This window comes from Hippocampus bargibanti, linkage group LG12 (genome assembly GCF_051943395.1).
Source record: "Hippocampus bargibanti isolate YZ-2025 linkage group LG12, ASM5194339v1, whole genome shotgun sequence".
Taxonomy (NCBI): Eukaryota; Metazoa; Chordata; class Actinopteri; order Syngnathiformes; family Syngnathidae; genus Hippocampus; species Hippocampus bargibanti.
The window spans coordinates 11,255,468-11,268,322 of NC_142745.1; the positions used below are offsets into that span (position 1 = coordinate 11,255,468).

At 40.9% G+C, this 12,855-nt stretch overlaps 1 protein-coding gene across 2 annotated transcripts; it reads right to left on the minus strand.

The window, feature by feature from the left end:
- Window positions 1–264: 264 nt before the first annotated feature.
- On the minus strand, window positions 265–12,727 carry LOC148890470 (ras association domain-containing protein 1-like). 2 transcript variants are annotated; one of them, XM_089010748.1, is made up of 7 exons: window positions 12,459–12,727; window positions 10,654–11,009; window positions 8,798–8,922; window positions 4,823–4,927; window positions 2,698–2,989; window positions 2,489–2,604; window positions 265–1,491 (listed from the first exon to the last, which is right to left on the minus strand). In XM_089010748.1, the coding sequence occupies exons 1-7, from the start codon at window positions 12,497–12,499 to the stop codon at window positions 1,345–1,347; spliced, it is 1,182 nt and encodes a 393-aa protein (XP_088866874.1). In that variant the 5' UTR covers window positions 12,500–12,727; the 3' UTR covers window positions 265–1,344. The 2 variants fall into 2 exon arrangements, with proteins under 2 accessions (XP_088866874.1, XP_088866875.1); XM_089010749.1 differs by lacking the exons at window positions 10,654–11,009; window positions 12,459–12,727 and adding an exon at window positions 7,458–8,002.
- Window positions 12,728–12,855: the final 128 nt, after the last annotated feature.

Sequence of the window (12,855 nt, forward strand, 5' to 3'; positions counted from 1 at the left end):
GTTGTATTGGCAATCAATGATTCTTGAAAGGATCTAAGTAATAATAATATTGTATTTATAAGAGCCTTGCAAAACTCTCACGGTCACAGGATGTTTTTCTGTGGGTGAGCAGCGGCAGCCACACGCGCCACCGTTCACTCAACCCGGAAAAACTCAAATAGCTAGGAAGGTAGCTACATACATACTACATACATAGCTAATAGATAGTTAGCCAGATAGCTAACTAGATAGCCAGCCAGCCAGCCAGCCAGTAATCATCCGCAGGACAGTTGCATTATTCTTTATGAACCTAATAGTATTGACCAACAAGTGCTTGGGTGAATTCAACGAATACAATCACAGTGAAGATATGAAACATGGAAAAAGTCAACATGAAATAAAGAACAGCTCTCAGTGAACTTCCACCCATTATATGAACAGCTTCATCCTTGTGTACATTAGAAGAAGAGATAGTCAAAAACATAAAATACAGACCTGCTTTAAGTGAGGTTGTACAGTAAATATTCATTCACAATCACAGTCGATCCAAGTGATTTTTGACACTGGTGCTTTGAGACATTCATCATCGCACAACAATGTCCAAACAAACGCCTCGCTCACAAATTGACAGTGAAAAAAAAACAACAGAGTTGCACCCTTGAAGGGTGATAGAGGACATGACAAGACTGGCTACTTCCACCAAAGAACACCTATTGATATTTAAGAATTTAACATTGCGCTTTTTGATTGTGTGTATGATTTTGTTTTCAAATTGAATGTGTGGTTATGTTGTTGTGGCACAATTGATGTGCAAAGAAAAGCGAATTAAATGAAATACAGTAAAGTCTCGTTATATCGATATTCAATGGAGTCCGAAAAATATCGATATAACCAGGACTATCGATATATCTGACCCTGTTTGCATGTAATTTTCTCCGTGCGTGCATAGAAATAGTATCGATATAACCGGGACTATCGATATATCCGATATCGATATAACGAGACTTTACTGTAATTAAAAACCGTTTACTGTAGGGTCATCGGGAAGTAGACCGACTTCATCCGCCGGTTAGTCTGTCAGTCCTCATTGCTCTCAACTCATTCTCTCAGGCGCATCAGACTCTCCAGGTGTCAGGCACAGCTCCTCGCATCATTTCACACGCACATTCGTGTTCTCTCGCGCACGCTCTCATCGTTTCGCGCCTCTTTCACACTCTCGTTCATCGAAAAAGGTGTTTTTAGTTTTCGTTTGGTTAACGGGAGCGTCACGTGCATCGGTGACTTGTGTTTTTTTTTTCCAAGGCCACGGTCATCCGGAGATGTGCTACGTTCCAGGTCTCCCCGTCAGCAGGGGTTAGGGTATGCTCATCCCGGCGTGGAGCCACTTAAAGCCTCTTGCATCTTAGCTCGAGCTACTTTGTAGCGCTCAATGATCTGCTTGATGTGCTCCTCTTCCTCGCGCTGGAGGATGAGCAGGAAATTCTTCAATTCCGGTGTGGTGAAAGCATCCCACTGCAAACAGAAGGAACACTGGATTAGCTGTAGCTAAGTGTTTTTTAAAAGTCATCGAAGGACAAGGTCATAAGGGTCTCCCATATCAAGGTACTTACAACCCCCTAGTGGTGTTCTCAAGGTTTTTATTTTATTTTTTTGCATCGGTCTTAAAAAAAAATTGGTGGGTGTGTGTGTGTGTGTGTGTGTGTGTGTGTGTGTGTGTGTGTGTGTGTGTGTGTGTGTGTGTGTGTGTGTGTATATAAGGTGCTTTGTTTCATGTTATTGATCTAAAATATTTATAACCATAAACCAAAAGTCCTAAATTTAACTCATTCACTGCCAGACACGTGGAGAAATGTGTCCACTCCAGTGGAGTTATATGAGCTTGAAATTAGGGCAGCTGTACAAAATACAATACAATACATACATATTGATTTATAATAATACTAATAATACTAATAATAAATACATTTAATATACAAGTGCCTTTCAAAGCACCCTAGGACACTACAATTAAAAGAACAACAAACACTAAAACAATAAAACCATAAACAAAATTATAAATAATAAAAGAGCTGATTAAACTAAAAGAGTTAATTCCTAAATTATATGGGTCTGGAGTTATATAAGCTTGAAATGAGGGTGGCTGTCCAAAATACAATGCAATACATACACATTGGTTTATATAGCGCTTTATCAACAGCTTAAGCTGGAACAAAGCACTAACATGGAAAGAAGGGAAACGCTGCCCCCTTGCGCAAAAGAAAAAACATTGCCAGAGGTCTGGCCAGCGCTTTATCGGCACCCCAGCAAGAAAAACCAAAACCCCGACAAATTCGGGAACGGCACTCGACGTCACATTTTCAATTACCGAATAAACTTGTGAATGGCAGTGAACGAGTTAATTTATATGCAGGTTAAGAAGTTGAAATATGAAACCATTCCCATCAAGACTATGCATTCGATAGCTATGAAATTTAATGTCAACCAATTTAATGAGCAATGAAACACTTACATTGACTTCTCCAGTCTCATTCTCCTTCAAAACAAAGCTGAGCACTTTCTCATTGGGTCCAGCACACAGTCGCAGAGGTAGCGGCCGCTCGTTGTCTGACAACTTGCGAATGTAAACTGCAAACACACAAAAAAACTCAGTTTAAAAACAATTTAAAGAACTAAAATGAGATTGAAGGTTGAATGATTCCTGGCGAATATGCGCAATACCTTGGTCGTGGCGCTCACTGCGCTCAAACAAAGCAAACTTGCCAGGGTTGTCGACCACGGTGAACTTTTTCAACAGGGCCTCGATGACTTCGCGAGCAGACGTGCGGGAGCTGATGTGCAGGTGCTTGGACGCGTCTTTGGGAAGGTAGAAGGAGGTGCGCCGCTTCACACCTGCACCTTTCTTGGAGCCGCCGTTCTGCGCACCTCCTGCTTTCTTCGGGTGCATCACCGACACAGGTCGCGCTAACTTGAACTGAACTTTGATGAAGCCGGTGTAGGAACCATCTTTGTTCTGTGGAAAGGAACAAACCATTATCACCGTGGTACAATCTTAACACTAAAATATATCCAGTAGATGTAAAGATTAGTCTCCACACACTTGTTCATATAGAGCACAGGTGTCAAAGTCAAGGCCCGCGGGCCAAATCTGGCCCGCCACATCAATTTTTTCGGCCCGCGAAAGCAAATCAAACGTATGAAATTCCATGATGCTTGCTAAATTCTTAACCAAAATGTCATATTTTTGGATATAAACCACAATAACAGTCATTATTCTTGACTTCAGATTTGATAACTAGTTATTCATTCATTTGTTGTGTGCTCTATATGTAATATGTGGATCGGATTAAACATTCTAATGGCTTCCCCAAATTCATAACAGCCCTCGGGAGGAAACCATACCTACAATGTGGCCCGCGGCAAAAAATGACTTTGACACCCCTGATATAGAGCTTCTTATAAAAAGTAAAATGACTCCGGGTCGGGGGATGAGATCTCACCCCAAGTTTGAGAACCGTATATTCTGGAATATAACGCGCACCTTCAACGAATGACATATTTAAAATCATTTTCCATACATAAAGTGCACCGGATTATGAGGCGCATGGTCAGCTTAAAAAAAACATATTTTCGGTGCGCCTTACAGTGCAGAAAATACGGTATTTTTGGCTGTTGTTCACAAGAGATGGCAGGATGGAGCGAGAGATTGAAAGTCAGATCAGTGCAGTATGTGCTTTGATGCCGACTTTGCATTGGTCTGTCGTGGTGAAGAAGGAGCTGAACTCAAAGACAAAAATGTCAATTTACCCATTCTGTTTTTTTTATTATTCATAAGCGCCTCTCAAAAAAACTCTCAAGGACACATTATGGTCACTGATACGATTTTTTTTCTACCGTTATCTAACGAAGAAAAGGTTTCTGCAGCCGTCATCTGTACTTCTTTGAAGATATTGGACGTTTCGCCCCTCATCCGGAGAGCTTCGTCAGCGAACTCAAGTTGTGCTTTTAACTCTGGCCCTATATATAGCCCTAATGGACAGAGGTGGCAGTGCCTGTCCATATCACCTCATCGGCATTATCAGGTGATACCAGAGCTAATGGGGCAATCAGAGCCAAGGATAGAACATTAGAGGTAATCAGACAGAACAAAAGATTAGCTTCAGGGAGTAGTCTACTACTCCCCTAACCTTAGAGCAACTATCAGAGCAGAGGTCTGGCACCGCCGCCTCTGTCCATTAGGGATCTATATCGGGCTAGAGTTCCAGCACAACTTTAGTTTGTTGACGCAGCTCTCCGGATGAGGAGCGAAACGTCCGACACCGACAAAGAAGTACAGATGACGGCTGAAGATCGATGGACCACTCCTGTACGACTGAGACTCGACACAGACGTACCCTAGTCTAAGACTTCAGGTAGATGATACAAGCTGCCAGAATGAGTTTCCGCCGGGCTCTGATTAGCGATAAAGTGAGAAGCCAGGTCGGTCATCCAGACGGGGCTTAGAGTCAAGCCACTTCTCCTTCACATTGAGAGGAACCGCCCAGATTAGGCAGGCATCAGATTAAAATGCCTCCTGGACGCCTCCCCGGTGAGATGTTCCAGACATGTCTCAGTGACAGGATGCCCCGGGGATGACTCAGGACAACAAGTAGAGATTATGTCTCCCTGCTAGCCTGAGAACGCCTTAGCATCCGCCGGAAAGAGGTGGAAGAAGTGCCTGGGAAGTGGGGAAGCTTGTGTTTCCCTACTAAAACTGTTACTCCCACGACCCGACCCCACATAAAGCGGTCGGAAATGGATGGATGGATAGGGTGTGTAGACTTTTTATATCTATTGAAACACTCACCATGTTCATGAACAGATTGCTATTGATCTGAGTGTTGTATTCCTTGACCTTCTTCTGGGTATCAGCTGTTGTCAACACCTGCTTTCCACATTCAGTTGGTTCATCCTAAGAAAGCAAAGCGAAAACAGGGATGACACAACACAAGACTTCAAATGTTTCATTTCCAAACAATCAGGAAATAGTATAATATATTTTTTTATGAAAATACTCCCATTGTTTTTTCATTTGATTTAATATTCACAAATGACAGAATTATGGTTATGACATTACAAGTTCTCACACCATATGTTGACTTCATTCTCACAATTACCGTATTTTCTGCACTATAAGGCGCACCTAAAAGCAAATATTTTTTTCAAAAGCTGACCATTTGCCTCGTATATGGAAAGTGTTTTAAAATATGTCATTCATTGAAGGTGCCCCTTATAATGTGGTGCACCTTATGTATGGTAAACATTTTAAAAAGTGTTATTCATTGAAGGTGCGCCTTATATTCTAGAAAATACGGTACTTTATTCTTGGATGTTTTTTTTATTTTACATGTGGTCAAAATACTCTCAGGTTTTTCGACTATGCATGACCAGAGTATAAACACAAAACCAATCATACTGTGTTTGTTTTTAAATGACTTCAAATTGATGGTTCCAAGTGGCGAATGGTCAAGTGTTTGTTACAAGACAATATAACGTCTTTGTAACATCAAGCATTGAAAAGACTTTTTTGTCTATTGAATCTGGCATGCACTGGTTGCATCAGACTCACATCCTGCCAACGCAGGCAAAAGTGACGCCATCCAATCTTGTTCTGCGCCTGCGCCTCACAGCTGTGGGAGGGCTAATGGGGAGGATGAGGGAAGGGCGGTGTTGCAGCTGTTTGCACGACTGTGAGCAAAAACTCGACAGTGCATTCCTCATGTAAAAATAGGCCCCCGCCGATGGGAGATACAAAGCCCGCCCTTGTACAGCAGACATCCTGTGAGGTCAGCTGACTCCTCGGCCAGTCACGTTTCACTCATTACTGCACCGGCAGTTTGGTGAGCATGAAATAGGCTTTTTCCTGTTTGCGCAAGCCGCATGGCATTTCCTGCATCGGAATACATCCAAACAGCACATTTTATTTCCACACAAGCTACTATGGTAGTAAAAATCCCAACAATATTCCTATTAAGAATGTGGGCAGGTGTCTTTCCCTTTAAGTGAATGTATTCTGAATATCAAATAATGAGCTTTCCAAAAAAATCAGCAAGTAATGTGTTTGTTGGACTACTACAACACTAAATTCCACAACATCCCATGAATCATCTATGATGCAAGAATGACTGTAAAAAATGATGGGTGTATACACACGGAAATAAGAGAGGAGCTTATGCGTCACTAAACACACCCTTCTGATGCAAACTATTGGCTTATTGTTTTTTCAAAAGTACTTTGAATTATGCCCGTGTGCTTCATTTGCCTAACACCCAGTCCGTTCTATTGCTTCCCAATCATTGCAGTAAAGGGGAACTGAACTCAAGATGCTTGAGGAACCGAAAAACACAAATCGTATTAATACATTGCCTTGCTATCAACACTTAACATCACCAACATTGTTCATGTAGGAGAGAGCAACTTTTGAATAGCTCTACTCTGTAATGACTACTGTCATGAAAATGGGTAATAATGCGTTTATTTATTATACAGTCATTGACTATGATGAAACACAGCACTATATGTCCACGCCAGTCAGAGTTCCAAAACCTTTAAAACAGTTAAAAGGCAGATCAACCACGTTGTGCACATTTTCAGGGTGACTTCCACAACCCACTTTGATCCTCTCCTCTTTCATCTAGAACTGTTTTATACAATAAAGAGGGTGCAGAAAGTGGTTAAGATTGTCTTTTGTCTCATATTATTTTGACTTCAAGATGGCGCCATGAGATGAGCTGCCTTTACAGCAGCTCTTTTATTTTGTTTGGCGAGTGGCTGCATTTACAGCAGGTTCACAAATATTAATAAAAAATAGCCCTCTTTGAACTAAAGCAATAAAAATGATGTAAGTAACAGCCGATTAAAAGGCAGAGACAACTGGAAGGTTTGAGAACTCTCCTCTGGTGTCATTGCAGTTTGAGTTTTTGTGGTCTCATAAGGTAAAATCCCAACGATCACTCTAATATTTTACATGGGGACGGGGGGATAACCTTTTAACAATCAGTTGTTGGGAGTCTTGCTTGATACGTGAAACGTCATAAAAAAAATTGTCAAATACTGAACTAACCACCACACTGAGTGATAGACTCACAATTCTGAATCACAATAATAATGTAAACACGGTTTTCGGTAAAACACCATGACAGACGGTCAAATGACTTCGTTTGAAACTCACAATCTTAAAGTAAAAAGTCTCATTTTACAAAACGACGCGCGACATTAAACAGACAAAAGAGCTTTCATCTTCAAAGGAAATCTGCTTTCGAAATGAAACACTACCAAAAAAGGTCACGCGCATTATTTCAACTGTCCGTTGAAAATACATTCAAGGACAAGTGTGAATTTCGAGTAGTACGGTCGAAAGCGATGCACAACTTTCACGTTTCAATCGATTTTGTTCATCGTTGATTTTTTCCCGGAGTTTTCGTATGTTTTTAGCTTCTCACCTTCTTGATGTGAGAGTTCGCTTTGCGGACCTTGGGGAAGAAGGACGTGCGGGCCGTGAAATACTGCTCGAACTCGGCGTCGGAGTCTGCCGCTTCGTCGCTGCAGTATCCGCTACTGGTGGAGCTGCCCCATGTTTTCTCGAAGGAGGGCGACTTATCTGCGCTTCTGGTCGTAGACATTGTGACGATCCCTAGGCTACTTATGGTACGATCAAATTCAGAACTTCTTGAAAGTTGTGTTGAGTTTTAGGCGAGCCAAAGTAAAAAAAAAAAACAGGCGACTAACTACCTCAAACAATTTCATCGACAATTACGAGAAATGAATAAATATGAACTAATCACTCTATAAAACGTTTTTTACCGGCCTCGTTTCCGCTCGACAGAAGTGTTAGTGTGTGAAACAGGATGGAATTGGGTGGAGACCCCGCCCGGCCCGTTGCCTCGCCCATTTGGCCGTTGGCTTTAGAAAATACACAAATCCAACACGGCCTTTTCTGATAGGATGCCATGCCACCCGGAAGCGGCGTCAAAGACCGGCATGCTTCCTGATTGGGCGAGAGACAAAAAAAGGCGGGGTGAAGAAAAAAAATGCAGATATTCTGCGCGTGCGCATTGAAAAGCCGCGCAGTCTCGTGCTCCCCTTTAACATGGTCACGTGTCGAAGCCAACGTAAATGGCGTCTAATCAACTGTCATTTCGCCCATCAATGATTTTGCTCATTGTCCAACTAATGACGAATGTTTGTCGTGGGTTTCAACACGATTTAGGTTGTAATAAACAAAAATGTCTTGCCATTTTAATTCTGCAAAATTATACACCCTACTACAAATCGAAAATATCAAAAGAAAATGTGTTAAAACCATCGGTATTATTGGAAAAAAAACAAGGACCTCCTCAGTAAGTATTCCGTTTTTTTACATTCTGTTGTTCATTATTATTGCCATAACTGGCATATCGAGTGGAGACATGCGATAAAACCAAACTAAAACTCAGTTTATCTTTAAGACCAAAAATAAATCAATAAAGTTGCCATCCTCTGGCTGTTGCTCGACGGGTTTCATCAGTTTGTTTATTTTGTAAATAATTCTGTCGAATCCTAAATCTAAAGCAATGTCTTATTTTCCTCGTTGTTTCTCCATTATTACCTTTGTCAGATTCAAATTATTTCTGTGACTACCAGTAATGTGAGTTTTTCTTTCCTTAACATAGGTGTAGCAACAATTTTTGTCCATGTGCGTCATCAATAATTAAATGCCCTCCTTGGTGGACGTCATGAATGAAATGTGACATCTATTTAAGAAAGGTGGAAAAGTCATACTTTGTAAGTCAAGGCTCCTTACCACATTTGTGTCGGTTTCGATTGTGTGCTCCACAACCAATGTGTGGTCAGTGGAAGAACCTCGATCCCAGCTGCAGTCCAAGCGGATCAGGGGGCGACAGCGGTAGTGGCATGTGAACTTGCAATCTAAAAAAAAAGGAATGTTTCAGACACAAAAGTAGAATTACATTATGTATACTATACAAACAATTCATTGTCATTGTTTGTTTCGTCTTGTCATGTTTTAATCATGGTTTTGTTTGCTACTATGGACATTTTTGTTCTGATGACTTTGTTTGCAATTTTGTTCCTGCTGACGTTATTTAATAGGGAGGAATACACCCTATTCCTCCCTCCTGCCTGCATTTTTGGGGTCCACCACCACCACCTTGCAAATCGAGATATCAGTAATGTAAAATTTTATGTAAAATTGTACTTTTTTATTTTTAAATAAATTTAATGCTGCTTTGATAGGTGTGACTTGACATGATTTTTTTTTTTAAATGCGATGTACTTTATCCATTCTTTTTAGATTAGATTAGATAACCTTTATTCATCTCACAAGAGAGAAATTCACAATTCACATCACCAACGTTATGAAAGAAAGAGGAAATGAAAAAGAAGGGATAAAATTGTATCCTTTATTTTTTTCCTTTAATAATATGGTGATAATACTGATCATTGCGGAAATTTTGGTCATGCTAATCGTGGCATGAAATGTTTCATCTCCAAGCACACTTTTTGTTTAGAATCAAAATCAGTAACAGAAAGCCTTTAATAGGCCCACAATGGGGGAATTTGCAAAACCACCATCTTATCTTTGTGTGGGCTTCTGCTGAAGAACAGGAGTTAAAGACTTTGTCATTTTGAAGATAAACTCTTAAACAAGAGAAACATACAATATAAGGGGGCCTGACATTTCTTTAAAGGACAACCGACGCCTCCGGACAAGTTGTGTCCATAATTTGTAAAATCACTTCAAATGACTTTTACTGAGCGTATTTTACAAAGATTCCACGGCATGTAGCTATATTTTACCTTTTAAGACTCGCGCTGAATATTCAGGAAGTCTTGTTTTCGAGTTGATGACGATGCCTGACGTGATGTCACGTCTGGAACGCCCCTGACCGAGAAAGCGACACACAATGCATTTTGGGTACTTTGTTTGGTCTGAAAACTTCATATTGATCAGTGGTTGATGCGAAATTAGAAGGAAACAACATAAATAATGCGATGGTGAATCGTTGTGTGTTGCACCAAGACTACTATTTATAATAATAATCCATTTCATTACTAAGCGCCTTTCAAAACTCTCAAGGTCACTTTACAGTCTTGATACTATTTGACACAAATTCCCACCAGACAAATCAGCCAATTTCCAACGGAGCTTGGGCGCCATCTTGTCCTCAAAATGACACGGACAGACTTCTTTAATCGATTGCAAACATGTATGCTTTCCTCTTCAGAACTATTTGAATCATATTCATAACTGGATGAGTTACAAGAAAGCATCTTCTCCGAATCTGAAGTCATTGTTTTGATTCTCAAGCAAGGCCAGACGTGCTGGCGTGACGTCACAAACAAGGGGCCGGGACCTTCTGAAACTGAAACTTTCTGAGGTCATTTTGAAGTAGTTTTGGGACACTATAAGTCATTTTTATTGGTGTTTTGCATTTGACTAAAAATATCAGCCTGCGTGTTTTGGGTATTTTAGATGCTATAAAACGTTTTTCTGATGTCAGTTAGAAAAAAAAAAATGTGTCGGTTGTCCTTTAAATGTCTGCCAAAGGGCTGAAGAAAGCTGTTAAACTTCCAATGGTCATTTTATTTCATGATCATGCATCTTCTCTCCACACAGACGCGCATCGGTGGACTCACTGGCACAACGCAAGCTCTGTTTGTAGAGACCCCAGATGAAATCCCCACACAGGTCGCACCACGTGGGCTGAGCATGGCTACAGGGATGGAAGTCGTGACCCTCCCCGGTCTCCTCCGCCAGGCTCTGGTCTAGCTCGCAATTGCTCAGAACGCGGATGATGCCCACTCTGAAAAGGAGATCCGGCACCTTCCCCGGGCTGATCCTCAAAGCGTTGGCTCTCTCCAAACGTGGCGGGGAGCGAGGCGAGCATGCGCTAGTCAGCTGGATCTGCTCTCCGCCAGGCGTTAGGTCGCGCAGCTCGATGCACTCCCCCATGGACATTGTATCACTCACGACATCTACAACTCCATAGTCACTAAGAGGCAGTAAAACACACTTGAAAACACAGAACTATTAAGTTACTGATAGAGAATAGACAGAATACAAGTTATCATATTTTAAAGTTTCATGCTGTTGTATGCTTAGTTGATGGAACACAAGGCCCACAATGGAAGCACAGAAAATCTGGGGTCAATCTGAGGTGAACAGACAGAGCCTATTAAACTCTTATCCCTGGGTAAGAAATCTAGCCTTGGGTGGAATTTAGGACTTGGTAAACTCCTTCACAGGAAGAGCTCACTAGCCAGGTTACAAATCTATCAGTTCATAGAAAGACAACCCATTAAAATGTCAACGTTCTGTTGGTTTATGGATCTTAGTGCTTGTACCATGGGAGTGTGATATTAAAAGCAAGAAATCTGTGTTTTACTAATGTATCGCTTAAATTTGCATATACTCTCAATAAATAGCTTGACTAATTAATATGTGCTCCTCTTATGTCGCAAACAATAGAAATCACTCCAAATCATGATAATATTGGGAACTTTCTGTGTGGATTTGCATGTTCTCCTCTGCATACCTGCATTGGTTTGGAATTGCAATTGAGTGACAACTAGTTCAGAATGTACCCTGGGTAGGACTTGAAATCAACTGGGATAGACTCCAGTGAGGATAAAGCAGTTCAAATCATGGATTTGATGGATCTTTCCAACTATTTCATAACAATTCTGCATCACTGAATTGCTTCCAGGACGTGTTCACAGATGTCAGATTTTCAGCCTGTGTATGTTGCCAGGTTACGAGGGCCTTCAGAATAAGTTGTGAAGTGTGATGTAACTTCAACCTAAAATTAAAACTCAAGTTCATTATTGGTACACAACTTCCTCTAATCACAGAACAGTTCCGTTGTTTGTGACTCTTTTTATCTTTATGAACTCTTTGAATCAGACTTTTATATGGAGTGGATTTCAATTAAAAGTGTTTTTCTTTTGATTTTCCTATAGTTATATGTAGTTTGAATGCGAATACAAGGCATAATGTTAGTAAAAGTATGTTTATATTGGTGGTTTACACCAATAAGTACTTGATATGTACAGTACATAACGACTTTCCTCTCGAATAAAACATGTGCCTTGGCTAGATAATCGTTGGGGAACTGTTTATGCATTCACGTTTAAACATTTTCAATTTCTAGCTAATTAAAGTCCTTGTTTGTTGTCTTGTTAGTATAGTTATGTCAATGTGACAAAGCAAGGGGCAAAATGAGATCAAAATGTTGTAAACGTTGAAACCATTGTGTCGCACAGGACACTAAGTGTCCAAAAATAGCTTCGATCAGTCGTGATGTCCGCAGACTGAAAAAAAGTATCTCACAGCAACTAAGATTATGAACAAAGAGATATCATGGATATATTAAACTAACCGAAAAAACAGCTTTTTCAAGATATTTAGTTTGTTCGGCGTGTTTTCGTAGAGTACGACTTACTCAGTAAGACAAGAAAGATAAACGCTTTGTTTGAAAAACATCTTCCATCCGAAGAAGAAAACTTTCCGCAGCAGACATCTCCGTCGGGTTTGGATTCTTCTCTCGGCGTCCCGTCTTAAAGAAGTACGCAGTTAGCACCGGTCGTTTTGTCACGAGTCTGTCTGGTGCCGTAGCGGAGAATAACACTCCATTAGAAACATCTGCGGAGGTTCGAAGTGGTATGAAGATAGCGGGTCGAAGTTAGAGGCGGAGGAAGACGAGGGGGAAGCATCAGCAGATGAACTGCAGCAACATCCGGGATGTTTGCAAGTTGGTCGTGAAAAAGCTCACTTTAATGAAAAACGAACTCAACACGGTTTACACTGTATGCGGCAGACCGTCAAGCCCAGCAAAGCCT

Excerpts from the sequence above, each read along its gene's own strand:
- LOC148890470 (XM_089010748.1), bottom strand. The coding sequence starts at position 12,499 with ATGTTTTTCAAACAAAGCGTTTATCTTTCTTGTCTTACTGA. Across the intron at positions 8,923-10,653 it reads ACAGAGCTTGCGTTGTGCCA|ATTGCAAGTTCACATGCCAC; the intron begins GTGAGTCCACCG and ends CTTTTTTTTTAG. Across the intron at positions 4,928-8,797 it reads TCGAAACCGACACAAATGTG|GATGAACCAACTGAATGTGG; the intron begins GTAAGGAGCCTT and ends TTGCTTTCTTAG.